This window comes from Fukomys damarensis, unplaced genomic scaffold, assembly GCF_012274545.1.
Source record: "Fukomys damarensis isolate Sample0158 unplaced genomic scaffold, DMR_v1.0_HiC HiC_scaffold_27, whole genome shotgun sequence".
Classification (NCBI taxonomy): Eukaryota; Metazoa; Chordata; class Mammalia; order Rodentia; family Bathyergidae; genus Fukomys; species Fukomys damarensis.
In genome coordinates, this window is record NW_022900939.1 from 13,676,643 (window position 1) to 13,691,585 (window position 14,943).

The 14,943-nt window shown below is 38.4% G+C and overlaps 1 protein-coding gene across 3 annotated transcripts in view; it reads right to left on the reverse strand.

Annotated features, from left to right (window-relative positions):
- Positions 1–1,510: 1,510 nt before the first annotated feature.
- The window catches only part of Iftap (intraflagellar transport associated protein), a 70,522-nt gene continuing 57,089 nt past the window's right edge, over positions 1,511–14,943 (reverse strand). Inside the window, exons 5-6 of one of the 3 annotated variants that reach the window (XM_010612548.2) lie at positions 10,980–11,116; positions 1,511–3,652 (exon numbers count right to left, since the gene is read on the reverse strand). In XM_010612548.2, coding sequence (XP_010610850.1) covers positions 3,488–3,652; positions 10,980–11,116 — 302 coding nt within the window. In that variant the 3' untranslated portion in view covers positions 1,511–3,487. The remainder of the gene's footprint in view (positions 3,653–10,979; positions 11,117–14,943) is intronic. The other 2 variants (XM_010612546.3, XM_010612544.2) reach the window with 2 other exon arrangements.

The following is a 14,943-nucleotide window of genomic DNA, read 5'->3' on the forward strand; positions in this document are numbered from 1 at the left end:
CAAACCAGACACTTTTCCTTGTCTTCTGCGCTTACTAATCTTATTTCTTCATCCAAGTAAGCACAATACACCCAAGGATATACGAGCTTACGTGATTAGGGTCCACCAGCCAGTGTACAGCAGACCATTTCCATCAATTTGAGGAATCTCTAAAATTGAAAGGCAATTGCAGAGAAGTATTTTCTAGTTAAGATGAGAGGAATGGTGCAATGGAGACAAAACAATTCTATTCAAAGGCTTTAAGGGACTCGTTTTCCCGTGTCACTTTTGCTGTAATGCACAACTGCCCCAAATAATGCAGAGATCAAAAGTGCCAAGAGGGAGGAATGAAGCCAAAATATAATATACCAACCATACAGGTAGAACATTCCACAGTGACATTCACCTGCTGTCTCTCTGTGTAATAAAATAGTGAAATAATCCACTGAAATTGTTGTGTTAAACACTTAAAAAGGGGCTGGGGATTTAGCTCAGCGATTTTGTGGCCTGCCTTGCAAGCACAAGAACCCAAGTTCGATCCCCAGTACCCACTCCAACAAAAGACACTTAAAAAGACAGTTTTATCTCTCCTATTATAAAAACTAAGTTCATAAAATGAGGATGACTTAAAGTGGTAAAATTTTCTGTTTATTTAAAATATCAAAGTGCTACACAGGCAGTCAAGAGTCTCTGACCCTGTGAACGATTACAAGTTCAGCTCAATTCCGCATGTACCCAGATTACACACCAACATTTGCCTTAACCTCACAATCCTTCTCTCCTTCCCACACTGCAGTCTTCCTGGTTCTGCTCCCACTTCTGATCACAGCCCTGCCCTCCACTTCCACCCACACTGCCTTCATTAAGTCTTCCATCTCCCACACAAATACTTACTCAGCCTCTAGGCCTGCATCCCTGATTCAGGGTGCCCTCCACTCCTTTTACCTTTCACATTTACCCTGGAGCTCTCTTCCTCAAATACGATGTGGATCTTATTATTCCTCTGCTTAAAAACCTTGTAACTCCCTATCACCTAGGAAACAAGAGTTTACAGCACATACAGCCTTCAGTATACAGCCCTCACACACATCCCCAGCTTTCCCCTGGACACTAGCCATAGAAAAGTGGGTTTTCTTCAACCAAGCCATAGTCTATCCTAAAGAATTATACTTTCTGCATGCTATTTCCTCAGATGTTAGGGTCCAACCCCTTCACTGCCTCAAAGTCTCCTCCAAATCACCTCTTCTGTGAAGATTCCCTAGCTCCCTGATGTGTAATTAAATACCTGCAACTTGCTTTTCCTCCAGTAGTTCCTGCAACATAGCACTCTTACTTACAAATAAAAACGTTGTCAAATAAAAACATGTACATCGTATGTAAGTTTAAATTTTCAAGGATTAAAAGATAAAAAGAAATTAGTGAATTATAACAACAGATTTCATTGAATCAGGGAAATTGAAAATAATATCATTTCCACATATAATCAATACAAAAATGAATGATATAAGTTTTCACATTGATTCTTTGAATGGATATTTTACATTTCTGGCATATTATAAATTTAGACACTAAGCTGCCATAAAAAATTGTATTCAGATTTCATAAAATTTACACTTGAAAAAGTAGATTCACATACCTAGGTTGTTCTAAATGTAAGTGAAAGTTTTCCAATAGCAGAATTAAGTACAAATTTTTAACTTTAAATTGAAATAAACATTAAAAAACACGAGATAGTTGCTCAGGCATCCCAACCATATTTCAAGTGCTCTAGTGCACTAGGACACAGCTAGTAGCTATTATATCAGACAGTGCAGCTTGACTATAATTATCAGTGTATTCATCTCTCTTCCCCACTAAATCAGACCACATTTAATTTACTTGTATCTTTTCTATCGCCTAATATAAATGAGACCTATGACATAAATGGTGTTTTATGAAACTCTGTTGAATAAATAAAAATACATGTGCAAGTCATTTGACTCTGCCCTGATATGAAATTGAGAGCATTCTTCTGTAAAGAATATAAATGGAATTTTTCTGAATACATACACATGCTTATACACGATTCATCATACACACACAGCATGCATGTAACACCTGCAGCATTAGTCACAATGGCGAGATATGGAGACAACTTCGATGTCCCGTGACCGATAAGTGAAGGGAGAATACACATACAATGCAATACTGTTCGCCTCTCAAAAGAAGGAAATCCTGCCGTACTCAACATGGATGAACTGGAGGACATTACACTAAGTGAAATAAGCCAATAACAGAAAAACAAATATTACCTGTTCACAGATACGGAGCATCCATTATAATCACACTCCTAAAAGCACAGAGTAATATGGTTGTTGCTGGGGGCCGGGGCGGAGGGGAAAATGAGGAGTTACTGTTCAGTGCACGTGAAGTTTAAGTTACACCTAAATAAAATCTAGAGAGCTGCTGTATAATACTATGCATATCGTTCCTAACACTGTACTACATACTCAAAAATTTAAGATGGTAGATCTCATGTGAAGCGGCCTTACTCCAGGGGAAGAAAAGGACAAGTAATACAAAACAAATATAGTTTCTGGTGCAGAGTACAGGTAGTTGGGGAGTGAGAGTAGGGGCAGGGGGTGTATGCGGACATTCCACTTTCTTCTTCAATTTTGCTGTGAACCTAAAACTGATTTAAAATTAAAGTCTACTAAAAGGTGAAAATAAAATTAAACTAATTATGACTAAATACATTTGATTTGCTACGGATATGTTCAACAATAAAAATTGCATCAGGGCCCTGTTCTGGGCCTTTACCCATCTTTCCTGTCCCCTTCAAGCACTTGTGGGTATTCTACATAAATAGCGTGTCCTAATAGGTTTTACTTCTCTAGTCATCTTGCCCTTTCAAACTGTATTTTGATCTTCCAGAGACAGAGCACAGAGACTTTATCATCACATGTAGTTTAATGGTAATAATAAACTGCAAGGATTCTGTGAATGACACATAATCAAATCTCAGATGTCTTCTTTTTCACCAAAGCCCTTTCAGTTCATCCCAGAACATAATCTCTCAACACTCACACGGATTCTGCTATTCCTACAAAAAGCCAGGGCCAGTGACCTACTCATATAAGCAATTTCACTCTGTGTTCTTTTACATGTGTAATCGTCCTTCACCTCCAAGAAGATGAGATCATGTTTCACATCTTCATCCCAATACCCCACAGGACCTTATGCAGCTCTTTCATCAAAGGGACCCTTTAGTAGGTGCCCACTCCTGTTCCCATTTCCCATTCCTAGCCGCCCAACCGGTCACAGGATACAATGATATGGCAGAGAAAATTCAGGAAGGGAAGTAATCGCTTTGGTTCTGTTAATGTCCCCATTTTCCCAATGATAGGTAACTGATCGCTGAATGCACTCACATAAATTTCCACAGAGGGAAATATAGTTGGTTTATATTTTATTCTAATGTTGTTTGAATAGGAACAAAATAAAAATAAATACACAGATGCCCTGTGTATCAGCTGTGGGGTTCCCGTACGTAAGGGTTGGTGTTCTTTCTCTCTTGCTTCAGTCGCTCCCTGAGGGTCTCCATCTCTGCGGAAGTGAACTTGGGAGTCAGAGTCACACTGTCATAATCAAAGTCTTCATCCAGTGAAAAGGGCTGAACTTCATCTCCGAGTATCTATAAAAAGTAATGAGAGGAAAGAAATGCACACAATCGTTGTAAATGTAGATAAAGTTGCAAATATAAATTCCCTATTAATATTTAAATCTTTTTTTAAGATTTCAGTACTCTCCGCTGATTAAGCTGTTTTTAAGTAAAGAAAAAAATTCAATTATTCAATTTGACCTAATTTAAATCTCTTAATATGCCCCATTTGTACCAATGTACATCTGAATGAATATCATTAACTAATTCTGCCCAAGGCAAGAATCAGAAAGTCTCTTGTGCATACATTCATTACATTTTTCACTTGTTGTGGCAGGACTACAGGCTTATGGAAAAAATAGCAGAGAAATTAAACTGTGAATAAATATACCTTGAGATTTTGATCAATTGTAAACATATTTTCCTCATTGACTACGAAAGACCTGTAGTCATAAAACGTAACTGTCAAAGATAGTAACAACCTCCACTTACTGCACTTCTTCAGATGATATCCCTCACCCCTGGCCAGTAACAGGAGGAATTAAAATGTCCAGGATTCTTTTTGTTTCCCTATCAAAAATTTTTAAATATATTACAGCTTATCTATAAGTCAGCATAGCTATAAAGAGATGCAATAGTTTTGAATCTATTTATTCAAAATTTGTGAGTTTTCAAGACTTCCTAAAGGATGATAGATAAAAAGCATATTTTCCAATAAACCAAAAGAGAATGCCCTAAATCTCATTATATTACCCCCTAAAAATCCCCTCCAAAAGCAAATGGGGTGTGACACGTGAAATCATCCAGGACCTCTATCCAGATCTATAATATGTATACTGATGCTGAAATAACTGAAAACTATGGTTTATGCACGAATGAAAAATACTGCCCTGAAACTGTTAATCAGTTCTAAATATGCTTGCTTGCATGCAAGATAATCTCATTGGGAAGCTTCCGAAATGTTTGAAAAAATGGAGCCTATTGCTCAGAAACTATACGCTGTTACTAACGGTGAAAAACAAATCAGAAAAAGTAGATCTCTCTGTTGAGCAAGTCATTTCTTGCAGTTAGGTGTGCCATGCTAACAACAAACACCCAGCCATTTGTCATCCTTTCTTAGTAAAACCAGCAAGAGAACAAATTGCAGGGAGTCAGTCTTTTCCTCTTTATTAGAAAACGCCTGTGTGCTTTCCTGAGAGGTGTAATGATAAGCACTGCAGGTGAAAGGGTTCCCACCCTCTGTGGCCTTACTACTAGGAACCAAGAGGGCATTAGCAGTAATCTTCAAACAACACTTTCTTAATGCCATTCCTCCTCCTACGGGGGGTCTGAGAGGCTGAGAACTTGGCCACAGCTACGCAATTAGTAAGGAAAAGAAGCCACATTTGGACCAAGGGCAATCTACTCGGTAAAGATAAAGCAGCCCCTACTCAAAACACACTAGGAAAAATCAACCTAGTCATAGTCCTTTGAGAGAAAAGGCTGTTTTTTTTTAATAAGCTGAACAGTTCCACAGCCTACCACAGAAAATATTCTCAAGGCCACATGTAATGCCTGCAGAGTTGAGTGACCAATCTGTCCATTTTTATCACTTTTTTTTTTTTTTTTTTTTTTGGTACCGGGGATTGAACTCGGGTCCTTGCGCTTGCAAGGCAGGCCACCGAACCGCTGAGCTAAATCCCCTGCCCCCATTTTTATCACTTTTTGAGATCAAATTCATCCTCAACACTGCCAAAGTGACAAAGGAGAAATATTGCTAAGATGAACCCCAATGACGACACACGCACACAAGGACACCAGACCTTCATTTCCTGAACATGAGATTCTGAGCCATCTCCAACTCCACATAGCAGTGAGCGCCCAGGGAAGTCTGTTTATGCGGCCACCTTCCACCCTGAGCCAATTCTAACTGATCCTGGCAACATACACAGAAGCCCCCGCTCTGCCAGAGCATTCAGTCTAATGGTGTTTAGCTCAGTGGCCCCTGCCTGCCTCACAAGCGCCAAGGATCTGAGTTTGATCCCCGTACCAAAACCCCAATTAAAACAAATAAACAGACCAACAAACAAAAAACTGTCTCAACAATAAAGGAGTTGCAAACAGGGAAATGGGAACAGACAAAAGTACACAGGCTTAATTTACTCTCAACTGAGTATGGCTCCTCTTCAGAAACCCCACTGGTCCCTAAACGCACCCCACCTCTTACCCACACAGTCTCAGCAGCCCGGGTAAGGTAAGATGGTATTTTGGTTTCTAAACACTCTGATAAGGACACACAGCCAAGTTAACGCTCCCAGATATGGCCCACCCAACCCACTGCCCTTTTATCCCTCTCCATTCCCTAAGGTCCCAATATACTAGTGTCCAACACTATGGTATCGCGGATATACAAATTTGTTATTAAATGAGAAATGTATATGTTTCTGTGAGTTTTTTAAACAATTAAATTCTCCACTAGAGTACAGGATTATCTTCAGTCACTGTGTATTAACCAAAAGAATAGCAAGGAACAAGGTTTTTAGGAAGTTAATAAATATAGCTAAACAAGGATTCTTAAGGTTTTAAAAATAAAGATATATATTTCTTTACTTAGAAACTAAGAGTTATTAAGCACAGCACCTATTGCTAGGTTACTTTCCTAGGCAACCAATGAAATGCTAAAGTAGAAAAACAAGAAACTAAAACTTGTGATAATCTCATTTTTCAAAGGAATGGTCAGTCTCCTGCAATCATTCAAATATTTTTCTTCCTCTTCACAAACTCTGTGTTTCTGTTAAAGTCTAGGTATAGCGTAGAGAGGTAGAGATGCAACAAAGATGAATAGCGGCATGAGATCACAGACTAATGGCATAAACACATGAACAAATCATATGTGAATGGTGAAGGAGTTGTGAGAACAAAGAAGGGCTGCTTAACCCAGACCAGGTGAAGATCTAGCAAGGAACCAGAGAAGGTTGGAAGAGGCCATACCTAAGCAGGATCTTAAAAGGTGTAATAGTTAACCAGGGGGAGAGCAGAACGGCTCAGGAGATAGTGGGAATGCACATGAGCGGGCCTGGGAGTAAGATGCAGAACTTCAAAGTTGTGAGTCTGAAAGAAGCTCGGGATTGAGACAGGATAAAGAGGGGCCAATGTGAAGATGATGTCAAATCACCCTAGAGATCATGAAAAGTCCCTGCAGAGTTTTTGCAGGGCAGACACGGTCATCTATGCATTTTGGATACGTTCCTTCATTGGGGTATCCCTCATTTTGGATAAATTCCTTCAAATTCAAATTTGTACTGAATGCTTGCAATAAAACTGGTGTTGGACTACAGAACAGAAAGAGGCCCTTGACCTCGTGGAGATGACTTATGTCTTAATAGCTCACTTTAAAGGGTAAATTGATGGTAGACTGGAGAAGGATAAGTCAGCAATCAGGAAACTGGCCAGGATGCTTCTGAAGCAGTCCAGGCAAAAGACAACGAGAACAGGGCAAAGATTTCAAAATTATTTAGAAAGTAAAATTTGGGCGTAGAGATGGCAGAGGAGCAAGAAGGCAGCAAAGGAAGCAGGAGGCAAAGATGAGCTTAATTTTTAGCGGATTGAGTTCAAAAGTATCTGAAAGAATCCAAATGTGGAGGTTAATAAGCAACTGAATATACAAATCTGAATATACAAATCTGAAATAGGTATGGATTAGGTAGTGATTTAAAGACAAAAACGGATCATGTATGTAGGGTGAGAAGAGCATAGGGTAAGCATGGAACCCTGGGGAACACCAATCCACCAGGGGTGGATGGGGGTAGGAATTCCCAAGGATGCAGGGAAGAACAATCGGAGAAGTGCAAAAAGAATCAGAGAACAGTAAAGCAAGTGTGAAGCAAGAGTGTCCGTGGAAGAAGATCAGGGGTGTCAGGACAGAGACCCATTAAAATATAAGCTGAGGGCCAGGGATTTAGCTCAGTGGTTCTGCCGTCTGATTGGCAAGCTCAAGGTCCCAAGTTCAATCCCTGGTACCAAAATAAAATAAATAAAATAAAATACAAGCTGAAAGGTACCCACAAGATGAGGCCATTGTCAAGTAACCAGTGCCTTCATTCTGAACATATCCAGGCCAGCAATTGTGCCAAGGACATTTTGCAATACATTGAAACTGGGATCGAGGGACAAACGAAATCAACTAATAGAATCAAATGGCTTCTGAAGTCTGCGTGAAAATGGGAAAAGAACAGACAGTTGCCAAATACAAGTCCAAGGTGACGGGAAGGTGGTTTTCCCTTGTTTTGTTTCATTTTGTTAAGGATGAGATAGGCCTGGACACGTTTACATGTTGTGGGGAATGAACCAAGAGAGAAGAAAAGAATGACCCAAACCATGTTATTATATCAGAAAATCACTCCCAGTAAGTGATGGGAGCTTTTGCATATTTTTTCATTCAATAAATATTTATTGCATGTCTACTGTATATATGACACTGAACCCAGCCCTCATTCTGACTTTCTACATTAAGTAAGCTTATGAAGACATGCATGAGCGACTTTCGGCTCTTCCAAGACAAGAGACGCATACAAAATTCAAACTGAGACTAGGTGCTCACTGCAATTCAGAAAACATCACTGTGACCTTCCAAATGACAGCTTTTAAAACACAGCAAGGCTGCATTTCTATTCTACATTTCAGCTGCTGGCTGTTACGGCAAACTTTGTGAATCTCTTCTTTCAAGTTAGGTTCACTTCTGGGTTCAAAGCTGTAAGTTTTAGACTACAAACTGAAGTTCTGATTTGTTTCAGAGAAGAGTTTGTGCAACAGAACAGCAAATCCCCTGCTACTAAACAGAAAAACAACTGTGAATTAAGTTATTAACTTGTTTTTGCCTAAGGAGCTGAGAGAAATATGTGGATTTCAGGTGTCTAATTTCAAGCCTAATTGAAATCTTTTCGTGGGTTCTTAGGGAACAGAGTTTGTACACTATTAGAAAACTTTGAGTTCCCTTCAAATTGTTCATGTGACTTATTCTAACAGAGACACTGCTAAAGGAAGAATCATTTTCATTCATAGCACCACACAGCCAAATTAAAGAAAACAGAACTAATGTTCAAATCAATAATGGCAGCATTTAGCTGCAGGCTAGCATACAAAGTAGCATGGTAAATAAACTGCCTTTATAGGTGGAAAATTTTAGAGTCCCATTATGAATGGGAAAAACAGAAGATCTCCTATTAAAATATGACTCAAATTTCAAATAAGACTTCTATTTTTTTGGAGGGGAGAGACAATTTCTCAACTTTCTGATGTGAACTCTTTTTGCTCTATATAACTGTTTCAAATTTCCAAAAATTATCAAAATAGAGTAAATGAGGCAAGATATTATTTACAAATAGGAAGTAGAAGGTTCTTGGGAAATATTTAACAGTAAGGGGGAAATGTACATAAATAAAACCAGTAATAAAATTAGGGGGACTATCAAGTAGGTCCAATCTATAGTAGAGAGCTGATGGGATCATAATAGGCAATTAAGAGTAAGTCAGGGCAACCAGAACACAGTTTTATCTTTTAAGACTGAAGCCCCAGAAAGCAATTGCCATCCAGGCCCTAAAAAGGCCTCTGCTCCCCTTACAAGATATGTGCTGGAAACTGATGATTGTATTCTTTTACTGACATTATGTGCTTTAAAATAAAATTAATGCTAATAACCAAGGCAGAGTTAGTGCATTACAATGATTCTACAGAGATCTGGAAAGTTTCTCTAACAAATAATGGTTAGAAACCAAACTTGCAAACAAAACATTAATCTGAATATTCAAAAGACAGAAAAAGATATTCACTGATGGCTCATGAGTTTGCCAACACAAAAAGTGTATGTTATTTTTCCCAACATGAAAAATGTTCACATTTTCTGTGAAATTAAAAAAGTCTGTATTTCTTTTAAAAATATAATCATACATACAGTTTTCACTTTTATTTCACTGGCTGTTGGAGAGATTCCAAAAATCATTCAGCTTTTTAAATTTTTTACTCATTAACTGAAACTACTTTACAACAATGTGTATAATTGTCCTAGAATATATATTTTTTTCTATAATGGTATTGGTACCATGTTCACTTGTATGGTCACAACTGATGTGAAGAACATAAACAATTCTCAAAATGAAAATGATTTCTGCTAGAAATAATCTTGCAATTTTAGCTTCTTACAAGTCAGAAAAAGCAATCTATAATTCAAAAGCACATCGAAAAGTGTTGTCTTGACAAATTTGTGTTCTCCCAATTTGTGAGTTTAATAAAAGTCTGCAAGCACCCTGGATATATTTTGTGACACCAGTGAATAAAAGGACCATAAGGAAATCAGCAATTTAATATTGAAATGTGTGAATTATTTCTGATATTCTATGTCAGAATATCTTCCAGTAAGAAAACTAGCACCTGAATGATTAATCAAGAAAGACTCTAGGAATTTTTATTAGAAAGCATTATTAAAGAGTCCTCTACAACTTCCAGTGTCTGATCTCCTCTACATTTTGGTTAAGCGGGTAGAAAGGTCACTTCCCACCAGCAGCCTGTGTGTTTGTTAAGTACACCTACAAGAGTTGCAAAATGACAGCAAAAGATGACTTTCGAGTTATACATTTGGGAAAGTAAAGTTGTATCAGAGATTACATTCTTCCTTGCTTTTAAAGCCCACAGTTAGGCAACATTTCCCAGCTTACCTTGTGGCTAAGAATACACATGTGACTAAATGGTTGCCAGTGGAATGTGAACAGCAATGAACATCCTAAATCTTGTGGTGACATGCTTTCCCCATGCTCCCATCCCATCCCCTTCAAGGTATGATGGTGACTGGACTTGGAACATACAAATGAAGACAATGTCCCAGAGGTAGTGGACATTCAGAGAGATGGAACCTTTGGTCCCTGTTGACTCCAGGGAATAGACTCTTGCCCATTTTAAGAGCTCTCTACAGACTGTCAAATGAAATTTCTCCTTCCTTTCTGCACTTGAATTTTTACTGGGTTTCTCTGCTATACAAGTCTAGCCTGACCTTGACCAATACAAAAGGTGCACAGGACCTAAGAAATGATAAGAAAGGTGGCCAGTTCAGACTAAAATAAGAAAACTGCCTGTTCTTTCTCTTCTACAGTCTCTAGGTAGCACAGCATACACCATAAACAATAGTTTCCACATATAAACATAATCTCTCAATGTATTTAAACTAAATATGCTCTCTGGGGATAGACGGATGGAAGTGAGAGGGACCAATTAAGCCATCTCAATCCTAAATCCTCCCAAATCCAAGAAAAACACACAAGCAAACAGGTATAGTGGCACTTCTTTGCAGGGACAAATTACACAGTCTAGGCACTGTGTTCAGACTGACTACCTCCTCCTTTTGTTCTTTTCCTTTCATAGTGGGCTTCAGCTTCTCTTCCGTGGTACATGACTGGTATGCAGAAGGAATGTAAGAAGGAACACAGCTGCTTATGTCCTCTTCCACTTCTCCTGGAAGCAGCAGCAAATCTGTTGGATGCAAAATATTTCAACTGATCCTTTTGCCAAGTTTACAATTTACCTAAGTTATCTAAAAGCCTGCCACAGTCAAAAGAATAAGGATAATATGTTCTTTGAAAGTAGGCGTACTTCCCAATTCATTTGGGAAACCAATTCAAGGGGTTCTCCTTCCTATAAAACAGAAGCCATTAATGCCTTTATTTTATCTTATTGTTGCAGTTATAGTCCATCTAGAAAGTTTCAGACAATTGATGTTTTAAGAGTAATTTGATTGTGCCTTACACTCCTAATACAACTTCCATTTCTAAAGGAAAACAAGGCAGGAAGATACTTCTTTTGCTTCATTTTCTCAAATTTTCCTGCAGGGAGATGGGGAGAGAAAGAAAATGGAGTGCTGGCTTCATCCTGTAATGATATAGCAATATTTCAAAAACATATATATTACAAAACAATGATGCCAGAAGGAAAGTACTTTACCTCTCAGTAGCAAAATGAAATACTCTGTCATATTCAGAATGCATGGTCTCGTTTTCATCACTTGCAAACAACAACATGTTTCCTGCTTGTTTGCCACAATCACGAGAATTCAATAACCCAACCTTGGTTTTCTGATCCATTCATTAGAAGTGGAGGTGCTCCCTTATTGTCACATGGTGTGATAGTTTATGAATGCATCGCAGACTCTGGTGATCTTCCACATCCTTCTTTAAGGAGGTCAAACAAACCAAATAGAAGCACAACAGATTTCCCCTCAGTCTTGTTTCCACAGAACCAGAAGGGCTGGCCAGAGCTGGCCAATAACTTGCAGCTGGCTCAGGATGCTGCTGCCTGCTACTCAAGGATGATCCTAATTAAGCCACTAATTAAGTTCTCAGTGGAAGTGATTAATTAGCAATAGGCATGTCTCGGCAGTTGCCAAAGGCAGCATATACAGGAAGATAACTGAGCAGGTATTGATATTCAAAGACTGAAACTTATTTGAAATGCATCTCACCCCACTGTTGCTATCACCCTCAGGGGGAAAAAACATAACTGCAGAACTGTTAAGACCGGCAATATAGACAATCTAGAAATGGAAAATGTATTGGGAAGATGGTGAAGAAGGTAGTTCTGTTCTGACCATTTACTGAAACCTTAGAATGTGATCTCATTAATTAGCAGAAATAAAAAATAATAATAGCCAACATTCTCATGTCCAACGTTTTATATGCATTAGCACAATGAACCCTCCCACCAGCTCTATTATTTCCTGTGTCTCAGGTACTGAGCTCTAAGCACTGACAGTAACCTCACTGGATCCCACAGCTAGAAAGGGCAGGGCAAGGCAGTCTGTATCTCAGCACATCATGAACTTCTTTTAAATAAGCACTTCCATAACATATTTTACTCCAATGTGATCAGATTATACATCCAAACTCTGGGTGAAGAAATATCACTACTGCAGCAAATTAGCATAGTCACGCAGCCACAGTGCACCTTCCAAAGATTTCTTTACTCATAGAAGTACAGTATTTAAAGCCAAGAAGGTAGGCAAAGAGACTAGCTTTCTAATGATCCATGTATGCAATCAAAGTCAAACTCCTGCACTGAGCTCCCTCGTGTTATAGCCTAGAGCTGATCCAAGGCTGGCAAGGGCCTGCTAACTTGCTAACTGCAAAGCAAGAAAGAAGAGGCTGGGCCTCTCGTGTGAAAACCAGTATCTACCAGACCCACTGGCTGCCAGTGTAAATACTGGCTCAGGTGTGAAACCAAAATCAATTCCGCTTTCACAGCTATTTAAGATCATCATTTTGACTAGCAAATCGTGCAGCAAGAAGGAAAAGCCCGCATTTCCATCAATGAAACTCTTCCCTTCCCTAATCTGTTTACAAAAACCGGTAAGATTTTCAACAAAAGGTAGTTTCTTTCATAACATTTCTACAGCCATGGGAACAATTCTCCCAAAACAAGACTCCATATCTTATATTCTTGTCATTTATTTCTTCAGTCTAAAGGCAAGATGCACCAGTGCATATTTACTGGTGCCTAACATGGCACTTGATGCATAGTGAATCCTCAACCAATACTTGGAGACAGAAAATGAATTTTCTGCGTCTCAGTCCTTAACCTGAACAGCAAGTTATCAAAGTCTACCTGCCAACTGAACATGGTAGATGATGTAAAATAAGTACAATCCTTTCCCTAAAAAACCAGCACTTGTTACACATACATCTTTCACCTACTGAAAGAAACTGGCGCCTGCCAAAGATCACTCTGCACACCGACAGAGCTCCCAGGAGAGATTTTATCATAGAGCCGCTTTGTGCAGCTCAGTGGAAAGGGAACAAGAGAGAAGGAAGCTGGAGAAATGGCTTGGTTATACAGTGGGTGACTGGTGCAGGCAGGTCGGGGATCGTGTAGGCTGCACGTTAAGGAAACTTTAAGATGAAGAAGGAAGTTACTTATCAGAACGGTGGCAGCCATTCCAAGGGACTTACCTTACACCTACAAAAATCAGAGAACGGTCAAGAAGAAAACTGAATGGTTCTAAGTATAAAGCAGACAGATTTATAAAAGATAAGACAGGGGTTGGGAATTTAACTCCGTGGCACTGCGCCAGCTCAAGGTCCTGAGTTTGATCCTGGTACCACACACAAAAAAAAGCAAAACAAAAACAAAATAGGAATTAAATGAGCCTGGTGGGCATATGTCATGAAGAAAACTACTGCCATCTTTTAGCTATTTTATGATCATAGGTATGTTATTATGTACATACTCATATGCCCTCAAAGGGAGAGATTATTACATTCACTGGTGGTGGGAAAGGAATTCCTGAAGTGCCCTACAAAACTTTCTAAAACTAAAGTCTCATAAAAGACTTAATCCAATCTAAATTATTGTGTCTAAAACTACCAACCTTCGTTTTTTTCTTAACCAAATGTCACTTTGTCGGTTGGCATGCATTGTACAATCAAGACAACTTCCAAAAATGAATTCTGAAGTTGAATTACAAGAATGATTGAAACATTTTAATTTCTTCTTTCTCAACTACATGTTAAGAATTTCTAGCATTATTCCCTATGCCCATTTGTTTTTCTGTATTTAGTCAATGATCAGCAAGACAAAGGCTCTATCCATTTAAACTAATATGTTAAAATAGTGAGCCATCTACTTTGACCTCTGACAATGTGGACTATAATGATGTTTAATTTGGCTGACATGTTTGTCAAATTAACCAATCTATTTGCTGCCTGCCATGTAAAGCGGTCACAGTTTTCTGAAAATTTGGACGTCTACCACCACAAAGAGCAGGGTATAAGAAATGCGTTAGCCACTGAGGTGTCTTGTACACCTAACAGCCAGCTATGATAGTCTCAATTTCCTAAAAATTACTGAAGGTTTTATTTATATGGATTATCACCATTAACATTTACCATAAGACTGACAAATATTCCAATATTACTTATTGAATTATTAAAATAATTCCATTACATATCAAAGTATTTTATGAAAACTGTATTTTCCAAAAAACAAAGAAAGAAAGAAGGCACTGTTTTACATTTTTTTAAATTGATTTTAATATCTGCCTTAATTGAACAAAACCAGATTCTGTATTTGTTTCTGAGTGCAATATCTGCAATATGCTGTTTCAGCTCAAGTAAATGAAAAAATCTAGTCTCACACAGATAAATAGCTGGAAAGGGGAGAAGTAAAATCCTTTTATGTGATTGCGGATATTCTTCTTGATACCATAGCAGCACCTAACAAATGATAGTTTTTTTAAGGTTAGTTTTAATGAATAATCTGAATACATATCATTGCATTTTTCAGTGACATTAAAATCTATTGGTCTATCT